The following is a 23,320-nucleotide window of genomic DNA, read 5'->3' on the forward strand; positions in this document are numbered from 1 at the left end:
ATTATCTGATATGGGTGTTGCAGTCAGTGATAGATGATATTGGAAGGTGATTATATATGCAGTCACTATCCTGTGTCAGGATCCCTGGGAGGGCTCCATCATTGATGGTTGGTTCCTACGGCTTCGACAGAGTTCGATGGCTCCAATGTCGCTGAAGTGGGGTACAGTGGACATGCTTGCCATCGGTGTTTTCTGACGAAAATGTATTTCAATCGGAATCACTTCTACATGGGAGTCCACTGTCTCGGAAAATACAAAGAAGAAAGAAGGAATAAGAGTAGAAATAGAAATGTAAGAAGCTGGGCTAACTTAGCTCATTATAAGAAGCTAGGCTAACTTAGCTCATCAGCTAATGACATTTGGGTTGCATCCTCTTCTCGATGTCATTTTTGCTGAGGGGAGTGATTTTTGAATGATAATGGTCCAAGTTCAGACTGTTTGGCCTTGGCGGAGGTCTTTCCTCCACTGAGCGCCTTTTTTCATTTGGTGTTGGCTGGCGTTCCTGCTGAATTGCTCTCCTGGGAAAGAAACACAAATAGCCTCCCAGGTGGTGGTGATGTGTTACTAAGTAAGTAAAGCCTAGCAGTGATTGCCTTCTTGCAAATTAGGAGCTCCCATTATGGATCTGGGAGGAGGAAGGTTCTTTTAAAATGAAGATCATTTCTTTTTACTTTCACAGTGACCCTGGAAGTTTGCCACTTAGCAAAAACAATCCGAAGTTCTTCCGTTTAATCTTTTTTTTTTTCCTGCTGATAAATAGCTAAACAGGAATAAATCAATTTGCCGTGATGGATGAATAAGTAAAAATGCCCTATAGTCATTTGCCTGCTTGTATTCCATCCGGCCTCATGAAGATGCGATTGAGGAAGAGTCAGGTGCGTGCCTGCACGAGTACATACACATGTATTTGCAATGCGCTTATTAGCATTAGGCTACAGCCTGGATATAATAGAAAAGGGCAGGCGGAAACAAAGCAAACCCTGAAATCTGTCAGCCATTCTTCTGGCACGCTTTAGTGGTCCCAGGGAAGTGCTGGTCCAGAGCCTGTTTGGTTCTCCAGGGAGCATCCGCCTCCCCAGCCCTCTCCAACCAGCCGCCAACCTCCCAGCCCCTCCTCCCCCCCCCCCCCTTCCTGTGCAGTCTGTGGACGCAGTGTGAGGCAACAAGGTTGCACAGAAAAAAAAAAAAAAAACCTCAAGCATGACCGTAGGAGTCTCCTCAAAAACGAGAAGACTCATCACAGTGGTAATTGTGTCGAGTGAGAGATCAGACGACTTATTGGGTAAAAAAGAGAAACTCTCGCTGTGGCTTTTGTTACTTTTGCGTTTGTGCCGTTTTCCCCCCACATTGATCCACCCTTCCATCTGTCATCTTTTACTCGCCGTCTTCTTCTTCTTCAGCTGCTGCTGCTCTCTGCTTGGAAGTTGGATTCAAGAGTGCAGAGAGGAGCCTTCTGGCTCACACAGAGAGGAGGGATGAAGCTGTTTATTCATCTGGAGGGTATTAGAGGCATGATTAAGGAGAGGAGGGAGCGGCGAGGCTGATGCGACGTCTGAATCGCTCGTTCATTGGCCGCCGCCAGGATTCGTGAAAAAAAAAAAAATGGAGAAGAATGACTGGAAAAGAACTTGTGAAATGTAATTCTCTCAGGAAAAATGTCGATCCTGAGCTAATTATTAATAAATGCAGGTTCTCTTGGACCTTGGAGAGGTGTCAGTGCCGCAGTCACAGAGGGTTAAGAATTCTTGACATTTAAGACAGGGATGCATGAAAATACATCGTCTTGCTTGAGTAGATGCTGGTTTTGTTTTGTTTTTTGTTTTTCCTTCTCCTCCCGCTCTGCTCTCCATGTTTTTGTCTCCCTCCCGGGCTGTCTCCTGTTGTTCTACCACTGACAAGCATGGACGCCTTTGAGGAGATATCAAATAGAACCTCTGTGTATTAATCAGGGGGGAAAAAAAACAGAAGTCACAGGTCAAGAAGCAAGGGGCAGACATTTTCTTTCTGCATGCTGTTGCTAAAGCACACAGCCTACTGTTTTTTTTTTCATCCCTGAGCTCATCTTTTTAAAATATTGAAGACCCCACACGACGTGCAACTGTACGTGTGCTCACTTCTTTTATAGTACGTGGTGTACAAGATATAACTAACATAAAACACCACGTACGGTATATAATATCTCGAATGACAATTGCCAAACTCCTCCACAAATCCGATTTCTGCCATGATACCAAGACTGACCTTTGAGAGGCAGAATGGTGGCTGATACATGCTCTCTCGATTGCCGGAAGAAAGCGTCATGGTCATAGAAGAATTTTAAAAAATGCTAACTGTTAGCTTATCTGCAACTTGCATTCAGGTTGCAAACTCATCTTGTCATTTTTTTTACGGTGGCCATCGACTTGTGAGAAATGTTCTAAAAACACTCATTTGCAATCGTTGCCTTCCGCGTGGCAGTCACGGAACCCGAGCTCGATCCAACTTGGTTTGGACCACACACATATGGATTTGGAACCTGAAAGAGTGAACAGGTTTAACCAAGCCATTATCTAAACAGATTGGGGAGGGGGGGGGGGGGGGGATCGCTCTTAACACACCCCACACCACAGGATAATCGCTCAAGATAATCATTTACTGATGTGATAATTGAAGCAGGGCGATGAGAGGGAGCAAAGTGGGTACGAGTGAGAGCCATTTTTCTCATTAAGATGCTTGTTACTTTTTAGTATATCTTTTTGTCTTCATTTGATATCATGCACTCTCCCAGAACTGTGCTCTGTCCCCCCAAAAAGTACCCCAACCAACACTCAAGTCGTGTCTCTTGAAACTTTCCACTGAAGTTGCTGTACTGTAAGTCAGTATATTTTCACACACAACAATTCTATTCCTCTAAGTATTCCTCTAAATACTCTATTCCTTACTTTTCGATCACCTAACCTCCCGGGATCCACCCTTACGGGCACGCGCGCGCGCACACACACACACACACACACACACACACGCACGCACGCCATGATGAGAAACAGCCTGAAACTGAGGCATGCGACGCACTTTTGCAGCCTGTTAACTATCGTAGCTCACACGTACCGTGCTTCCCTGGGCCCTCCTAGATTCCGATTCTTTGCCCGTGCCCTCTGTGAATTGTACACGAAGCAAACTCTGAATGAGAATAATGACGATAAAAGATAGAGCGCAACAGTTCTGATCACAAGCTGCAATTGCAGACTGCTGAGAGCTAACAACTTCCGGTGACGTAATCACGCGCCACCGTAAGTTCAAGATTAACCTGCTTTATTTTATTTTTTAAATATTTTTTGGGTGAAAATGAGACTGATAAGATGATTAGGGTGCAGTGTACATTAACACAAAAAAATATATTACTAACATGTACAAAGACACACAAATGGTTGTTTGTTTTTTTTCTCCTCGACACTCCTCGGATCTACTTGGGACCTGTCTTAGATCTACCGGTAGATCAGAATCGACCTAATGGGCACCCCTGCTCTAAGCTCTAATTATATCCCTCTCAGTCACATTTACCTGAATAAGTAAAAACGAGAGAGGAATAAAATTGCACAGTCCACACATGGGCGGGCGCTAGCAACAGCACATAGAATGGATTACTAGATCTTGCACCTGATCTGCCGCAGTGTTGAGGGAACAACACAGACGCGCGCATGCACACAAATACGCAACGGCTCCTGCCCACCCCGTCCTCCCTTAGAGTCAGTGCATTGAGGCAGGCGATGGAGGGGTCATGCTGTGGGACAGATTGTCATCCTCCTCTCTCCCCCTGCGAGACTCACTGTGGCCACTGGACAAGCCAAGACCTACAGGACGGCCTTCTTCCTGTTTGCACTTTTGCCTCAATCGCTTCTCTTCTTCCACTACCACAAGCTTAGACCAGACCAGCAAGACCAGCAACATCACTAAAAAAGCACCGCAAATCATGTTTTTTAAATTACGCATCTGTTGTTTTGTTTGGTTTGAGCCATTAGCTCACCATCTGGGTCACTCGCTGGCGAATGGAGACTAGCTAGCCACCTGCCAAACTTACTAACTAGTCAAATGGCAGTGGGACTAGCTTACGACCTGGATAACTAACCAACAACTATCTGACTGAGTGACAGCCGACTCTGCCAACTTCATAACAAACTGGCATCGCAGAGGAACCTGCTAGACACCTGGCAAAATGAATAACCAGCTAATTGAAAGATGGAGTTGTTAGCTACTTAATTAAATACCCAGCAACTAGCTGACTGACTGACCCATGGGTTTGTTAGCCTAACTAACTGCATATTGCAAAAAAAAGTAAAAATAGAGGTAAGAAGCTAAAATTTTGTTTGAATTTGAATTTGACAAAGTTGTATCCAATCCAAAAGAAAAGGTTTTGTTTTTTTGTTTTTTTGTTTTTTTTTGAAAATGCACACATTTACAAGTTGACCATCGTTGATTTTGCTATTGGGAGGCCAAGATGTATTTTGCCCATATTTAAAATGGCATTTTTGTCATACATCTGTTGAAGAAGTGCGTGGTCCCCCGCCCCACCCCCTCCAGTAGCACTAATGAAATAAAAAAATACTGATATTTAACACTACTATCAGAAAATATTTGTTTTTATTTTGGTAGTTTTTGTTAGTTTGCGCAAGTATATGAGTGTATCAGGGGCATGTCTGCCATACAGTATGTAATCCATTTCTCACTATCATGGGCCTCAAAAAAAAAAAAAAAGTTAATGATGACCAGCCGCCCTACTTTTCCTCGGCTCTGCCCTTCCATTTGTCTAACTTTCCCGGGGTGCCACTGGGCCAGTGTGATTTCTGGGACAGTGACCAAGTGTGCCTGTCTGAGCTGGAGGACGTGTCTAATGTGGACAAAGTAGTTGATGCTTTGCCGCTTTCCCCCTGGCTGAGAGGCGGGGCCACGAGGGTGCTGGCATAAATGAACGTTTGGACTTCAGAGTCCAGACGGTGCTTGACGCTTGTCCGTTGCTGAACGCACTTGAAGGCTTGTGATGACAGGCTCAGGGATCTTGCTGATGAAACCCCAGGAAGTGAAGTCTTATTTCATCTGCTGACTTCCTGCCTTGGCCTCGAGCACTGCTCACACACACACACACACACACACACACACGCGCGCACGCACACACATGAAACCTCACACCTCCCCTCTCATCCTGTAGCATTGATTGATCTCTTGCAACGCGGAGGGGGACCTGACATTTGTCAGTTATGCGTTGAGGTATATTCTGTTTGCTTGACTCATTAGCCAACCTGTTACCCACCTACCTAACTAACTAACTGCTGGATACCTAAGTAACATCGTTAAGGAGGGGTTAACAAGTAAATTATTTATATAAGTATAATGCAAAACTGTGCTGTGTAAGCATCTAGCTTACTTTCAGTCTAGAAGCATCTAGCTTACTGACTGACAACCAGCAACCAAGCTGGCAAGCTAACAGCCCACGAATTAAGTAGCTGACTTGCCTAGCTATTTGGTAGCTGGCTAACAATATTAAAACAATAGAAACATTAAAATAAAACTATCTCACACATCTATGAGGAGTGATTTCTTATTTGTATGACACAAAAATGGGTGTGGATATTGCAGATAAATGTTACTGTGCGACATGTGGAGTATATAAAGCCAAAAGTCACCATCTTAGGAGTAGAAAATGTGTCGCTAATGCTAACAGCTAACAGCAGCTTCAAAGATGAGTGGCAGTTAGGACGTAAATCATGACAAAGTTATTTCAAAGAACTCTTAAACCGACGTTCAGTCAGGGTGCCGAGAGATAAAGTGAAAATTCATTTTGCCGCATCCTCCATTCGATCTTAAGTGATGGTGTCACAAAGCGTGCTGTACATGACGAGTGCGTTGTTCACACACGCGCTGCTATTTGGGCATCAGAAAAGCTCAAGTGCCGAGACGACACATGCAGTTGTCTCGTGGGGAAACACTCGCTACTTCTTCCGGAATAATAATAATAATAATACAAAAAGAAACGATCACGTCTCTGAATATGAAGGGAGGTCACGGTGTTACATCAGACAAGTTGTCAGCTTTCTGTTTATTCAATGAGTCCCCAAACCCCCATGTACCAACAAATACACTCACATTCAAAGCATAGAGTGTCTCTGATGACAAGCATACACACAAAGATATAATTTACAAGAGCTTTGGACTTGAGTCTAGCACAGCTTGGAAGTAGTTTATGAAGATACAATATGGATGTAAGAGTTACTGCCATTCCTAAACTACACAATGGACTGTTTGCTGTCTAATTGCAGGCTACGTGTAGATGTTCAGCTTCCCACCAATAGACAATTCTTAAATTAATTTGCAAGCTTTACACACGAGCGCCTCAGCCAAGATTGGAACCCAAATCAGAACTGTGAGGAAGCCTTTCAAACATCCATAAATCTCCAATTTAAATCACATTCATCAGGATCTGATCACCGTGCTCCAGAGGCAATGAAAACCAAAATTGTTTTCTCACCACCATTTGTGTTCTATTCCAAAGGGTGACTGTGTCATCAAATGAATTAATGTCACACTTTCTTGAAAATATGCCCATGTATTTTGTTAAGACCCAAATATATTAATAGCAAGCATAAATCAAAATGTATCCCCTAGGTCTTTGGAGTCCAAAAATGGCAGGTGACCTGTTCCCAGTTTTAAGGGCTTTATTTGAACAGGAGTATTTGCTCTGGGAAAGGTTGCTATGAATGAACACAGAGGAAGCAGAGAATAAAGAACACTTCAGTCTGCTACGGAAAACCTCCAGACCTACGTGTGTGAGGGAAAAAAATGGTTATTACTTGTGTAAATAGAAAAGATTCTTTTTTTATGTAGTTCTCTGCATGTATGGAACCCGTTGAAATTTACTTGACACATGAGCTAAACGAAAGGGTCAAAACGAGCGATATTGCATTCGCCTTCACCCAACACCGCTGATTTCCTTGAATCTTTTTGGACTTTTCTTTTACTTCTTCCATTACCTCGACTTGAATCTGGCCCTGGAATAAAACATGGACAAGAGCCTCAAAGAGCCAAAGAAAAAATATCTATTAAAGGGTTAACCCTATCATGGCCGCGGATTGTGAGGTATGCTGAGATGGCACAAGGAGTCATGCATGGCATGTTTTTCAATGATATGTTAGTTAAATTCTAAGTGGTACGAGCTCAGGGTAGTTCATAACTGAACATCTTGATTGAATTCCAAACTGCATATCCAGGCATATTGTTTTTTCCTGAAAATGTTTGCCAAATCGTTCAACTTCATTGGCATTCAAATCTTGAGGGACGGGATATTATTTTCATGGATTTCCAAGTTGAATGAAATAAGGGACATTTGGACTTAGAGACATCCTCTAAAAGACATTTTGCTCCCTGAATATTTGAGTGGAATTCCAAATTGAAAGACCAGACCAGGGATATTTGTCTTTCAAGGATTTTTATTTTTTTTTCCAAATGTATTTTGTTTGCATTTCCACAAGTACATTCCCAAGGGTCTCAGTTGGATTCTGGTTGTATGAAATCAGGGACACTCGACCGAGGTGGAGCATGCGTAGCAAGAAGCCATTTAATATTTACCGATATTGGATTGAAAACGTGGGTAGAATATACATTCTCTCTTTAATGTTTGCTGTCAATTATTATTTTTTTGTTATATATATTTTTAAATATATATATATATATATATATATATATATATATACAAATATATATATATATATTTGTGTATATATATATATACATATTTCTTTATGTTGTATTGCGCCACACACGAGGATAAGCCGTTCGCATAATGGATGGATGGTACCTGAGCCTTTAGTGCGGATGGCATTTTCTTGTTTCACTTTGAGACTTGAACGAATGCAGTTTCACATTTGTGCCTCAAGAATACAAATATTTAGTGCTTGGATTCCTTTGTGTTGCCATCATGGCAAAATCTTTGCACCTTGGTGGAGGTCTGTGCACGACTGAATGCCTTTCTAGTTGCTGTGCTTGTTTTTTCAGTCACGTCAATGAAAGCTAAGATCTCATATCCCCAGCTAATGTACGACTATGGCACACTCCCTGCGGCTGGGGTTGTTTTGTTCCATATGAGAGACATTTAACGGCGTGAGTGGGAGGTGGCGCTGGCGTTGAAGGGGTAGGGACACAACTCCCAAAGAGGGACAGGCCTTAAGATGGAGGTCTTCCTCCCAGGATGTGACAGGCTGTTGGCTGAAGGATGCTCAGGAAGGCCTTGGCAGTCCAACAAAGACAGCCCTTCAGCTGCAGGGTGTAGTTTTTCAGGCCCCAGCATCCCCTTTGGCAGCAGCACAGAGAGCGCTGGCGTGCACAGGCCCCCGGCCCGAGAGACTGGGAAGTAAGGCCCGTTCTTTTATTTACTCAGGCTGCTGCTGAGGCCTGGGCATTTCTTGTCAGGGTGAAGAAGGGGAAAAAAAAAAACAAGTCTGTCTCTCTCTTTCCTCTGCCGGTCTCCTGAGGAAGGATTGCGCTTTCATCCACGGTTGTTCACATACTTGTTTTGGCCATTGGACTTCCATCTCTGTTTTCTGTGTATGTGTGGGAGAGAGCGAGAGAATCAACCTTCACCCAAAAAGAAAGAAAGAGTGTGTATATATAAGTGAAACTCCTCTACAACAAAATCATGTTCACAACAGGGGGTTTTTCGCTGGAGCAAATTTGATCTCAGATGTAAAAACACACACACACATTTTATTCCAATAGTGCATAAGTACGACCATACACTTATTTCACACTTCATATAGTCAGTGTAGAAAGAAAAAAAGCGAAAGATGTTTTCAATGACGATTGTGGTCCCTTTCCGAACTGTATGCCATCATAAGCATGGTGCATTCGAGATCATTTTTGTTGCTTATAATTTCGGTCGGGGATTGTATAATCCCTGAGGTGTTTCTCTTTCAGGTGAAGTATTTGAAAATGTGTTAGAATTACTCATCCTACGAACCCATTTTGTCAACCGCTCTATCCTCACACCTGGAGCCTATCCCAGGTGTCTTTGGGCAGTAGGCTGGGGACACCCTGAACTGGTTGCCAGCCAATTGCAGGACACAAATAGACAAACAATCATTTGCACTCACAATTACACTTAGCGACAATTTAGAGTTTTCCAATAGCCTGACATGCATTGTTTTGGAATGTGGGAGGAAACCAGAATACCTGGAGAAAACCCACGCATGCACGGAGAGAACATGGAGAACAACTCCACACAGGAAGGCTGGAGCCAGAGTCAACCTGTGCACTGTGAGGTTGACGTGGGTTTGAATTCCTTGACTTTAGAGGCATTTTTTTAGTTTTTCCTCATAAATCTTCTTCAAATTCTCCACTGCACGATTCCAGGGCAAATTTGAATTCAAAAATGAGGCCAGAGTCTGAATTGTACGCCATCAGGGTGTTTGACTTTAAAGGAAAATTGTTCTCACTTTGAGTGACAAATGTCTCCCTGTCTTGCTTTGATATGCCAGAAACTGACTTGATAAACTAATAGCTATGATCATTCCTTCTCTTTGCTGAATACAAAATCCAGTGACTGTTTGTTTGTTTGTTTTTATTCACGTTTATGTGTCCTTGGAGTAACAGTACTAAATAAATAATTGACATCAAACAAATAAGCAAATGATGAAACGACAGCTTGACGGTGTCCCAAGGCAAATGCATCCTCATTTAGGGTCGTCGGATTTCATTTAACCTTGTATATGGGCCCATTTGTTTGTTTGTTTTATCGCGTTGTCTTCACGCCAATACGTTTGACTGTAAGGCATCGGCGAGGGTCATTCTTCATACGCTGTCTCCATGGCAGAGGTAGCGAGGGCAAAGCCGCCCCCTCTGTGGAGGAGGGCATCGCATTGAGTCAGCCGCCCTCCCGCAAAGCAAAGAGAGAGGCGCAGATGCTGGCTGGCAAACCAAGCGAGGTTTGCACCTTGAGAGAGATGCGTCGAGTGGGCGCCTCGCCAGCGGGTGGTGGGGGTGGGGGGGTGCTCACGAGGGCCGCCGTGTGGAGGTGGGCTCTCGACGTGGTGCTTTCAGCACTTTACGGTGGGGGTGGGGACAAGGGAATGTCCTCCTCTGACTGCGCCTGTTTCCTGAAGATAGGCCCTGATGGGGTGTGTGTGTGGGGGGGGGGGGGGGCAAGTGCTCGGTGAAGGGCATGATATCCTGATGAAGGGCAGATCACGTTGTCAAAACAACAGCAAGGGGAAGACGAGGAGACACTTGGATTTGTCAGCTCAAACTCTTTCCAGGTTGGCTCCTGCAAAAGCCCTTTCCTTCACCACCTTCCTTCATAAATCTTAGCAGTTTCCTCTTGTTTGTCCATTTCTCAGTGTTGGCCTATTGACGTCGCTTTTTCTGAAAGGCTTGGGATTACACTGTTTTACTTAGGTAAGGAAGTCGAGAGCACTTGGAATTTGACAGCAGGAAGAAGTGGCCCGTAACCTCTTGAACTTGTGGAAGTGGTGTTTTCCACTCATGTTACTGCACAATGCAACCGTGCTGGAAGTCAGCACGTTGGCACATTAGGGGACCGCCAAGTATTTGTAACACATTTGGGAGCAGTCTTGTTGGCGTCCCCCGTGATTCTCCGCACCTGCTTGCCCTTGAATGAGTGAGGCTAGGCACACTGGGATTTTCAAGGAGTCATTTCCCCCCAGAAACATACAGTAAATGCCCACGCAACAGATGGTGCAGTAATTGTAACTGTAAAGTCATTTTAGCCAATCAGAAGCCTGAGAAAAGTCAGTTGCAACAATGGCAAAACGTGGCGTTGTTCTCGAAAATAATTCATCCATCCATTTTCATGAGCGCTTTTCCTGTTCACGATCGCGGTGTGTTGGAGCTTATCACAGCTGACTTTGGGCCAAAAGCGGACTACACCTTGAAAGTGGGTGCCAGTCAGTTGCAAAACACATAAAGGTGGTGTGCCACTGAGCGACGAATGCTTGGTAATGTAGCGAATGTTGGCTTCCCCAAGTTTTCTGATGAGTGCTGGTGAAAATCGTCTGTCATGAGCGATTTTTAGCGGTGCTTCGAGACAGTTATGACCATTCACGCGAGTGTTCGGGAAAGAGTTGGACAAAAGACAGATGGCGACTATTAGCTACTGTTTTGAACAGTATTGCGAAGTTCAGCAACTATTTGCCACTGTTTGGGAACCTTTGTGACCTTTTCCCAACTCCTGGCAGTTTCATGCCACCATTGAAGAGAGATCTTGAAAATATGGAAACGAACTTCAGCAGCAACAGGGGCCATGCAGCATTTTCAGAAACTGAAGGGAGTCCTTCCTCAGCCTTGACTTTGGCATGAAAGTCCAAGACCCCCCCCAAAGCCCCTGAATGCAAATAGCTATTATAACCTCTTTGACATGTCATTAGACAGAAGCTCCCTTGTTTTCCCCCCTCGCGCATTCCTTCAAACATTATCACTTGCCTCGTAGCTTTGCATTCTGATAAATATGATAATAATGTTCATTCAATAATGGGATATGTATTGACTGATGATCTGAACACTAAACTTTTCATGAAAATCATTTGTCTTGCGGCAGAGGCTTCCTAAAGGCTATGTATGGCTGTGCTTGAAATTGCACGTTTAATCTTCTCTCCCACCACCACCACCATTGTTGATTTTTTTTCTTGTTTTTCATCAGGCTTTGAAGTTGTTTCAAGGACTCTTGTTTTTCTTTTTTTTTATCGTCTTGTAACTGTTCAGTAATAATAGAAATGTTCTAATTTACCTCATGCCAGGCTTACATCCTCAAGTACACCCACTGTCTTGCTTTGGCTTTAAATGTCAGAGGGATTGTGTTGTTAGTCACAGTGGGCTAAGCCATTACATGGCAACATACAAGGTTAATTGTGGTAAAAGTATTTCTTCTTATTATCATCTCTAATTATACTTTCAATTGTGTGCTTTACAGTAACATTTTGGATAACACCTACAGGGAGGCATTGTTCAATTTTATTTAAAAAACAAAATAATTCACATCCAACGTACAGTTAGCATGATCGACAGCGCAATAGTGAGCCGCCATTTAGTGTATAAGCCAATGAATGAGACAAATGGGTTGCTAACATAAAGACGTGTATTAACCCCCCCCCCCCCTCCCCAATACCTTCACTGACAACCATTTTTCATTTTCTTTTTATTTCCTTTTCAGACGGTGCAGACATCGAGGACGACCCGTCATGTTCTTGGCCGGCGTCATCTCCCTCCAGTAAGGATCAGACGTCTCCGGGCCACTGTGAGGACTATGATTTCGGAGAGGACGAAGGAGGACCAGGCCTTCCGTACCCTTGCCAATTCTGCAACAAGTCTTTCAGCCGCCTAAGCTTCCTCAAACGTCACGAGCAGAGCCACGGCGACAAGCTTCCCTTCAGCTGCACCTTCTGCAGCCGTCTGTTTAAGCACAAGCGCAGCCGCGACCGGCACGTCAAGCTGCACACCGGCGACAAGAAGTACCACTGCGGCGAATGCGACTCGGCCTTCTCCCGCAGCGACCACCTGAAAATCCACATGAAAACTCACGCCTCCAATAAACCACACAAGTGCCCCGTGTGCCGGCGAGGCTTCCTCTCCTCCAGCTCCCTGCACGGCCACATGCAAGTGCACGAAAGGGGCAAAGAGGGCGGCGGCACGAGCCTCAGTAGAGTTGACGACTGGAAGCTGAAAGAGACGCGCAAGTGCAGCCGTTGTGAGGAAGGTTTCGATGTCCCGGAAGACCTTCAAAGGCACATAGCCGAGTGCCACCCTGAGTGCTCCCCATCGGAGGACGGAGGGCTGGGTGCCACCCTTCAATGCATCTACTGCCATGAGCCCTTCAGCGACGAAGGCGCCCTGCTGACCCACATCGACCAGGCCCACAGCCGGGACCGGAAGAGCCACTCCTGTGCTATTTGCTCCGAGCACTTTTTGTCTGTTGAAGACCTCTACGCTCACATGGACATCCACCAGCTCCCTGAATCTAGTAACCATAGTAACAGCCCTTCCTTGCTGACTGTGGGCTACACTTCGGTCTCGAGCACCACTCCCGACTCTAACCTCTCCGTCGACAGTTCGACAATGGTGGAAACAGCGCCGCCAGTGCCCAAGACTCGGGGCAGGAGGAAGAGGGCTGCTCATAACGCATCGGACATTGGCGGTCGAGCTGCCAAGCAGCCCAAGGTTTCTTACAGTTGCACGTACTGCAACAAGCAAGTGTTCTCCAGTTTGGCTGTGCTTCAGATTCACCTACGGACCATGCATCTCGACAAGCCGGAGCAGGCTCACACGTGCCAGTTTTGCTTGGAGGTCCTGCCCTCTTTATTAAATCTTAATGAACATCTGAAGCAGGTCCACAATGCCGAAGGCCACGCAGCCCTGCTCGCCGGCTTTTCGGACTCTCTCCTTCAGTGCAACTTCTGCCCCGAGATCCTGAATGATCTCAACGCCCTGCAGGAGCATATCCGCTGTTCCCATGGCTTTCCGAGTCCTGTGGCCAAGGAGAGCAACGCCTTCTTCTGTCCCCAGTGCTTCATGGGTTTCTTGACAGAGACGACCTTGGAAGAGCACGTTCGTCAGACTCACTGTGACGGGGGTAGCCTGCGTTTCGACTCTCCTTTGGCCGTCACCCCCAAGGAGCCCATAGTAGAGGTATACTCCTGCTCGTACTGCACAAATTCACCCATATTCAACAGTGTCCTGAAGCTCAACAAGCACATCAAGGAGAATCACAAGAACATTCCCCTTGCACTCAACTACATCAATAATGGAAAGAAGACCTTGCACGCTCTCAGCCCCTCGTCTCCAATAACGGTAGAACAAGCGTCCGTGCTCAAGCAAGGCGCCTCGGCCACACGCTCTTCCGGCGAGTTCATATGTAACCAGTGTGGGGCGAAGTATACCAACTTAGATCTTTTCCAGACTCATCTGAAGACTCACCTGGACGGCCTGCAGCCTCAACTCACCTGCCCGCAGTGCAACAAAGAGTTCCCAAACCAAGAGTCCCTCTTGAAGCATGTCACCATTCACTTCACAATCACCTCCACGTATTACATCTGCGAGAGTTGCGACAAGCAGTTCACGTCCGTGGATGACCTGCAGAAGCACCTGCTGGACATGCACACCTTTGTGTTCTTTCGTTGCACTCTGTGCCAGGAGGTGTTTGACTCAAAGGTGTCCACTCAGCTCCACTTGGCCGTGAAGCACAGCAATGAGAAGAAGGTGTACCGCTGCACCTCCTGCAACTGGGACTTCAGGCACGAGACCGACCTGCAGTTGCACGTCAAACACAGCCACCTGGAAAACCAAGGCCGATCCCATCGTTGCATCTTCTGCGGGGAGTCATTCGGGACGGAGGTGGAGCTGCAGTGTCACATCACCACCCACAGCAAGAAGTACAACTGCCGCTTCTGCAGCAAGGCCTTCCATGCCATCGTGCTGCTGGAGAAGCATTTGCGGGAAAAACACTGCGTGTTTGAGGGAAAGGCGCAGAACTGCCGCGCTAACGGCTCTGCTGTCGGAGGGGCGGACGCCCATCCCAAAGACGAGGCGGAATTGCAAGGTCTCTTAACCAACAGCCACGGCACAGGGACGGCAGGAGGATCTGCGGTGGAGTCCCAGAACAGTCGGGACGGAAGCGAGGAAGAGGTGGAGACTGCCGACCCCATGTATAGCTGTGACATCTGCGGGGCCTCTTACACAATGGAGTCCCTTCTAACGAACCACCAGCTGAGGGACCACAACATTCGCCCCGGTGAAAGCGCCATGATGAAAAGGAAAGCTGAAATGATCAAAGGAAACCACAAGTGCAACGTATGCTCTCGCACCTTCTTCTCCGAGGCCGGTCTAAGGGAACATATGCAGACCCACCTTGGGCCCGTCAAGCACTACATGTGTCCCATCTGCGGCGAGCGTTTCCCCTCTCTGCTCACCCTGACTGAACACAAGGTCACGCACAGCAAAAGTCTCGACACGGGCAGCTGCCGCATCTGTAAGATGCCTCTCCATAGTGAGGAGGACTTCCTAGAGCACTGTCAGATGCACCCAGACCTGAGGAATTCCTTGACGGGTTTCCGATGCGTGGTGTGCATGCAGACGGTCACCTCCACGTTGGAGCTCAAGATCCACGGGACCTTCCACATGCAAAAAACCGGCACCATGTCGGCAAACCAATCCACTGGGCGCGGCAATGCCATCGCTCACAACCAGCAGCTACATCACGTCCAAAAGCCTTTCAAGTGCGCCTCCTGCTTGAAAGATTTCCGTTCAAAGCAGGACCTGGTTAAACTGGACATCAACGGCCTGCCCTACGGACTCTGTGCGTCATGTGTGGCCAACGCCGGTTCGAAGAGCTCCAGCCCAACAATGAATGGAGGCAGACAACAGCAGCAACAGGGGGGCGCCACCACTCCGGCGCCCAACGCGGCTCAATGGATCCAAGGAGAGAGTCTCAGCCCAGGCGAGGGCAAAGGCAAAGCCGTCTCCTCGTCGTCCTCGTCCTCTTCAGCATCCTCAACGGCGGTCGCAAAGACACGGTGCTCAAGCTGCAATGTGAAGTTTGAGTCTGAGGTCGAATTGCATAACCATGTCCAGACGGTACACGCAGGGGACAGCGGCGGCGGACAGCTAAAGACGCCCCATATGTCCCCGATGCCCAGATCCAGTCCATCGCAAGCTGAAGAGGTATCGCAGCTTGTTCTCGTTAACCCTTTTTTGTTTGTTTGTTTGTTTCAACTGTATTTTTACGTTGATGATGAGGTTGGTAATATTCATGGTCTTGGTCTTATTTACAGAAGAAGACTTACCAGTGCATCAAATGTCAGATGGTATTCTACAGTGAGTGGGACATCCAAGTTCATGTGGCCAACCATATGCTCGGTAGGAGATCTTTTTATTTTTGTTTGTGTTTTTGGCTTGTGTGAGCCTCTACTATCTAAATGCATGCTTCTATCATATCAAACAGTTGGCCATTTGTTTCTGAGCCCGTCATCAAAATTCTCCATTTGATCATTCATTTTAGTCAGAAATGACGTATGTGATTTTCGACTGTATGCAATATGAAACAGACATGAGGCCGTCATCGACATCATCCATTTAAACATTCAAATTAAAAAGAACATTTCATCATTTTTGAGGATGAACCACATAGTGTGAAAAATCTAATAAAATATTTGACCCTGTCTCATTTAGGCTCACAAGTTTCTGGATCACATCACAAACTAGGTGGAATTACTTTAATATCTTAACTTCATCCCCAAGTGTTGTGCATCCATAAACATAAGCAAGTCATCTTAATTTCCCCATGCATGTGAATGATCAAAAATGTTGTGAGCATGCTTGTGGAGACTGCTGAAATGTTTCAAATATTGATTCCAAGTGGGAAGAAAATATCTTGGCAGTCTGAATCTCTATTCCCATATAATTTTTTTCTTTGTTCATGCATCCTTATCTGTCAATGATTTTGAGTATTTGATGAATTGGATCATAGTAAAAAAGATATTTCCACCCTTTATTTAAAAACATGACATGATTTTCAGTTGGTTGCAGAAAATGTTCGCACATAAATTAACGGAAGTTCTGATTCAATTTCTGGTTCGGTCCATAACAATATCAGAAAATTGGCAAAAATGTGGATGATTGTTTTCCAAAATAAAAGGCGAATGTTGAATTTTGAATCGTTGAGGACTGCAAAAATGTCATCATATTTTCAGTTGAGAAACAGAAATTACAAGGATTTGAACCGTTTTAAATTAAAAAGTGTGGCAATGATTCATTGCAGATTTCTTTTGATGAATTATTAACATCATCGAATAGTGTTGTTGACTAGTTGTCGATGAGTCGATTATTAATTGTACCTCTTTCATTTTATATATAAATAAATGACATGATGCAATCAAACAATGCTGCATATGACAGATTACTATATAAATCTATTTGGCAACAAACACTAACACCCGCATTTGCCCAAAAAATCTTTGGTTGCCTTTGTCTTTCATCAGTATGCAGGCAGAAGCATTTGTAAAGACGAGACAATTGGAAAACGTTTTTTTTTTTTTTTCCCCCTCACCTGCAGTAAGTAGGCATCTGAATTCAGCTCTCACGTTCCTTTATTCATTCATTTATTCAGCTCGTTTGGCGGCGCTTTCATTACACTGCATTATCTGTTGTCTTCAGTGGGGGAGAGACTCATTGATCTGGAACCAAACCGCCTCTCTGTTTAGGACACGCTTCTAGGCGCAGGTGAATTTAAACACGGTGGGCAATTCTATCAGGACCGCTAGGCAATTCTATCAGGGGCCCACTGTTTGTGCATAAACAATCAGAAGCATGTGATTTGTGATTTTGATGCCGCGGTGCATTTGCAAAGGAGACAGATGAGCCCATAGTGTAGGTGTGTGTTTTGTATTCATCTTTGCAATCTGCTCACCCACTATTCTACTGGGGATGCCTAATACAGTACCATGCCAGCATTAGTCCTTTCTGTTGCAAAGGCGGGCACGGAGCACACTGGGAGGGGAGAAAACAAACCCCCCTACTGGTTACTTTATGTCTTTCGGCAGCATGAGCACACAGCTCCCCCCTGTAAAAGTGGAATTCGGGCAGCTTAAGATAACAGGAGGGTAGGTGATTGGGTTATTGTCTGATGTCTTACTCCTCTGATATGCCGTCGCTTTGTATTCCGCGTGATCACGCGCTCCATCAAACTCCTCAAAAGGGTGTCTGTCGCATGTGTTTGTTTGACGATTTGTAAAATGTGGAGAAAGCCACACGTGTGCTCAATGTTTGTCCTGAAGTGACTTTGTAATCGCTGCGGAACAAATGCAGAGAGCGGAAAGGAAGGATCATGTACGGACTGGCCACGACATCACCACCTGTATCATATTAAAATCTGTATCCTATTTTCTGCCTTTACAAAAATAATAATGCTCTCCTTTGATCGACACTGTCAGAATGCTCTTCGTTTTACAGTCGTTTGCATTGACTCGCCTTGGTGGGTTTTCCATTTCGAATGCATCGTACAGGGTGTTGCATACGTTTGCGTGACCTTCTACCTCATTCACTGTTACGCCAAAAAAAAAAAGGAAAAACGCTGATTGTAACATACTGGCCTGACCAGACCACCGCCGCAGAAAGCTTGAAGATTTCACATTTCAAATAAAACCGGCTTTATCTTGCTACTCTTGCCACTTCCTACGATAGGAGTTTTTCTAAAGTGACAAACATAGTTTTATGACCCACCCTAGCACGCACGCACACACACACATACCGATTAACACAACGAACACATAGCCAATTAAATACGGTCTAAATCTGCTATTTTTATATATTAGAAGAGGTCTATCATTAAATTAGCCAAATAATTAGCAGTGAAGTTATGAGGTTGTTGTCATCATTTCAATCAGATGTGGAAAGGGGAGAGGGGTGTCAGCTCCATGTCCAGGCGGGTGAAAGTTAACCGATAGATGGATCGAGCAAAAGGTGCATCAGCAAAGTAAAATGTTAGCATGAATGCGGGTTGAATCCAACCCAGCCTATAATCACTGCAAAACTAGTCTGGGCCAAAAACGCAGTGAAAAAGGGAAAAAAATACTAATTTGGAAAAGCTCTAAATATCTTCTCTGGTGGAAAAAAAAGGACACTTTCTCTCTTTAATGGCCATCTGCACGGGAGAGGGGAAACAGGGGGGCCTGGGTCATCTCCGCTCAGCTGTCAGCGTTATTAGCGTAGGTAATGGAGCAGACGCTGGATTCATAGGGGTGTTGTTTTCATCCATGGCCCGTTCCTCCACGGTGTCACTTCACACTGATAACTCTATATATAGTCATGTGGCCCTGCATAAGAACAGCGCTAATGTACGGAGCAACGGAACCACATCCCGCCCCACCCGGACATGCCCATATGAGACGCCTTTGTAAGGCGATCATCACCCCAAGCGCAACCTCTGCCGTACATTTCGGTGCATGGATATCACATACTGGGGTTCACTGTTGTGAATGGAGCATAAAGTAACTGGCTACTCGAGATTGAGGTATTCAAAAAATGGAGGCGGGGGGTTGGGGGTGGGGGGCAAGGTGGCGGGGCACAGCAGCGTCTTAAGATGGAGGTCGTAGCCCGCCTGGGTCCAGATGGATCAGCGCACATTTGCCGTACAGCTGGCCGCTCTGCTTGGGGACCTGGTGGGATACTCCTTTGGAGGGAGAAAAAAAATGATATCGCCACCATCCAAGGAGCAATTTAATAGTAGGCCAGAAGACAGCTGGCCACTCTTTAGTTTAGAGTTTTTTTGGCATGGCGTGCTCGCAGAATCGAGGGTGTCCAATTTTTCTCTAGAGACGCGCAGATTTATACTGCTTTCAGCTGCCGCCGTCGCTGTATAATCTTTTATATTTATGTATAATTCAGATAGGAAACCTCACAGCAGCTCCATTCGGGGAAATCGAATAGTGGGACATAGAAAGTCGAAGGCACCGGTGAACTTATAAGTCCAAGCATTTATTTTCCCTCGTGAAATCAATTTTCATCCAAAAAAATAATCTGTTCCAGACCTTCATTTTCCTTCATGAACCGTCCAGGTAGGATTTAAAGGAACATTTTGAACATTTATGTCTGTCATATATATGTATATATATATATATATATATAATTTTCTTTTAAAGTACAACTAAAATAAAGTAAAACTACTTGCTGTGTGTGTGTGTGTGTGTGTGTGTGTGTGTGTGTGTGTGTGTGTGTGTGTGTGTGTGTGCGTGTGTGTCTCTACAGACCAGTTTAATACTTATTTTTATTTCCATGTACTTTTCAAATGGCTGTTTACACTGATGTGACACTTGAAAAATCTGCTTGTGCAGACCTACCAACCGCACATGAATAACTTCACAAATGTCAACACCAAGCAGTGACAGAAACATTTCACCCCAGCAAATGCATTTAAACGAGGGGAACTCCACGTTGCCGCATTGGCTGCTCTTCGAAATAATTTGGCTTGACACACCTCTACTGTACCATTTTTACTCAACTCTCAACTCAACTTTATTGACAGAGCGCTTTTATAAAACACAACCAATCACCGTCGTATACAAAGTACAGTCAAACCTCAGTTTTTGAACGTCTCTGTTCTCGACCAATTCGGTTTTCGACCAAAAACGTTCAGTTTTTTATGCCTCGGATGACGAACAAATTTCGGTTCTCGAACAAACTGAGCGCACTTGAATGCACCATATGACTCCTCTCGCCTTCCTTACACGAGGAAGTGACGCTTCCTCGTGTTGCTTTCCATTGTTAGCAGACGGGTTCAGTTAATATTTTTATTTTAAAAAGAGCGTGGTTTCGGTTTTGGAACAATTTCGGTTTTCGAACACCCTTCTGGAACGCATTATGGACGAGAACCGAGGTTTGCCTGTACTGTACATAAAATAAAAATCTGACTTACCGTATTAAAACAAAGACAGTAAAAATAACAAAAGCTATAAACACATTAAAACACTGAAACAATGCTGATTCGAAAGCCAAAGAATAGAAATATGTTCTAGGACGAGTTTTAAAAATGGACAGCGAGGGGGCCTGCCTAACATTTAACAGAAGGCCATTCCGGGGGGTACCTGCAAAATTCTCGATCCCCTCTGAGGCTGCGCTTAGTCCTCGTGAACTCCTGTAGTGTCTGCTTCCACTGACCTGAGGCACCAGGCAGGTACGAAGAGGTGAAGGAGTTCAGGAAAGTAAGGTGGGGCGAGACCACTTCATTATTTAAATACAAATAAAGTCTTCTTGAACGGAATTCTAAAATGTACACGGAGCCAATGATGGCAGGCCAGAATTGGAGTCATGTGCTCCCTCCTACGAGCTCCAGATAGGAGGCGAGCAGCAGTATTTTGGACCAGCTGGAGACACTTGAGGGAGGCAGACTCTAAAATAAAGTGCATTAGAGATGTAACGCGTACAAGATATTCAATTGGCTATGCTTCTGGTGCAAAGCTTTACACAGCGGGTGTTTTATTCCACTTTGAAGGTTCCAATGCACCTTTTTTGTCATGTTTTCCGAGGACGTTTGGAGGTCTTTCAATGACACAGAAGCCTGCTCGGGGTTTTATCAGCATGCTATCGGGAAACCCCATTGCTTTACTTTGACCCCACTGTAAACTCTGACATTTGGAGCCTCACATGGGGGGTCGCTTGTGCGCCATTTATCGTACTGCTTCAAATGTCCCCTCCGTGGCGCACAGGCTGTTGTCCTCAAAGGGGAAAAAAAATGTGCTTTAAATCACTCCTTTCGCACTGAAGGACACCTGTAAACCAAACAAACCACATCCTAGACAAGTTTTTGTTGTTGTTGTTGTTGTTATGGAGGGGCGAGAGGCGGGTGGCCGGTGGAGGGGGCCGGGGGGAGTCACCTCTACAATTTAGTTGGGCTGGTGACAGCAGTGAGCGCCAAGCCAAGTCAGGGAATTGCCTTCTTCCTTCACAGAGTGGAGCTTGTGGCTCGGTCAGTCCAGGCGTTAGGGGGGTGGGCACCGACCGGAGGGCTGGGAAGCTTTGGGGGCGGAGAGGGGAAAGGCACATTTGCTGTACAGCTGGCCGCTCAGTGTGAAGCAGGCACCGTGGACTGTAACGTCACCGAGCAGGGGATCGAGCGAGCTCTCCTCTAACTCTCCTCTCTCTCGTACTCACATTTGCTGTTTATGAACCAAGCTCCAACCCGCTGAAACGCGCTGAGACGACAACCGCACATGAGTCGGTTGTTCGTATTTGTTTTGTCTCCCACCAAGACGATGTTTGCAAGCTGTCCTGATACCGTTACTCACTGGAGAAGCCTGTCTCGTGCGCCTATTTAGATTTTCACGCTCTCCCGCTCAGTCGTTAGTCAGATCTCTCATCAGTTTAACTCAACTCAACTCAACTGTATTTATAGAGGACTTTCAAACAGCCATCGCTGCATACAAAGTGCTGTACATGGAGCAACTTTAGGGGTGTTTACACGGCACACATTTGCATCGGTGCTGCACCGATGTATTTTGTTGCGATATATCTCATCTTAAATTTTGTGGAGCGTTCACACGTATAAAGCTGCTTACTAAAGACAAGCGTGTTAGCCCCGGTGCAGCCCCACTTGCGTTCACACGGCAGTTTCTGCGGCCCTGCAATACGGAAATAAAACACACGCATGCGTAAAGTGTACTTCCTTTTCCCCGCTTTGTTTGTGACATATCGAAAAACCATGGTTTATACTTCTCCAGACAAATCAACGCTGCTGTCTATCAGACACCGTAAAAGGATGAGAGAGAGAAAGCAAAGATGACACAAGTACAACAGAGCACGAAAGCAACTCATTCAATACCCGTATGTAATCATCTCTTCTCACGCGTAGTGAGCCTACCCCCGTAGCGTTCACACGTCCCATTTTATATCGGTGCTGCCCCGCAAACTAGCATTTACTCCGGAGTAAATTGTTAAACCGCCTCCTGAGCAGAGTTAAATTTGCTCCGGTTTAAGCTGTTTGCAGGGACTACACCGGTATAACTCTGTACGTGTGAACGCTCTACGGGGGGCAGCCTCGGTGCTACGCTGGAGTAAATGTTGCCATGTGAACACCCCTTATCATATATACAACAATAAAGCAACAAATCAGTAACAAAGAGCACCAAACAGTATACCGGTAACTAAGATCATAATTTGGGTCATGCTGAGTCAAATGCCAATACAAGTGAGTTTTGAGGCGTGTTTTAAAGATAGGCAGCGAGAATGTTCAGTTTGGAGGTCATTCCAGAGAGAGGGACCAGCAACAGAAAAGGCACGATCCTTAGTTTAGCTTAGTAAATTTTATGCATGAAGACATTTTTTTGGTGATATATTTTTTTTTCATAATGACACAATTTGGGAAAAAATACTCAAAAATGCTTCAACTCACTCTGCCGCTGCTAATATTTTGCTTGACCGTTAAAAAAAATAAATTAAATTAAAAAACATCCTCTTGTTTATCTGCAGCATTAGCGTATTAGTAGTGCAGTGTCGTGGCTGCTCCTCTCAATGTACCGGTAGTCGAACCCACGGGAAACGTCCAATCACGTAGCTTGACTACCAGTGATTAGTATGTATTACATTCATGTTCTCGATGACGAGAAATAAATTCCAAAATGAAATCATGTTCATTGTAGTCGGTAGAAATTGTTTAACGTTCAATTATTTACAGAAACACCCAGCCGATGAAATGTTTTCAGAAAGATTGTTTTGCCAAACTAGAACGTGTGTTTAGTGTATTTGGATCTCATTTGAGCTTATCTCTACTTGAAATGTTTCCAGTTTAATTCAAGAGCTACAG

The 23,320-nt window shown here is 45.2% G+C and overlaps 1 protein-coding gene across 5 annotated transcripts in view; it reads left to right on the plus strand.

The window, feature by feature from the left end:
• The window catches only part of znf521 (zinc finger protein 521), a 126,630-nt gene that overhangs the window by 47,067 nt on the left and 56,243 nt on the right, over window positions 1–23,320 (plus strand). For 4 of the 5 annotated variants that reach the window (XM_086129410.1, XM_086129405.1, XM_086129408.1 and 1 more), the window contains exons 4-5: window positions 12,188–15,690; window positions 15,801–15,885. In XM_086129410.1, coding sequence (XP_085985536.1) covers window positions 12,544–15,690; window positions 15,801–15,885 — 3,232 coding nt within the window. In that variant the 5' untranslated portion in view covers window positions 12,188–12,543. Of the gene's footprint in view, window positions 1–12,187; window positions 15,691–15,800; window positions 15,886–16,197; window positions 16,231–23,320 lie in introns of all 5 variants that reach the window. The other variant, XM_086129407.1, reaches the window with a different exon arrangement.

This window comes from Hippocampus guttulatus, chromosome 14 (genome assembly GCF_054856545.1).
Source record: "Hippocampus guttulatus isolate MCC_2025c chromosome 14, RoL_Hgut_1.0, whole genome shotgun sequence".
Taxonomy (NCBI): Eukaryota; Metazoa; Chordata; class Actinopteri; order Syngnathiformes; family Syngnathidae; genus Hippocampus; species Hippocampus guttulatus.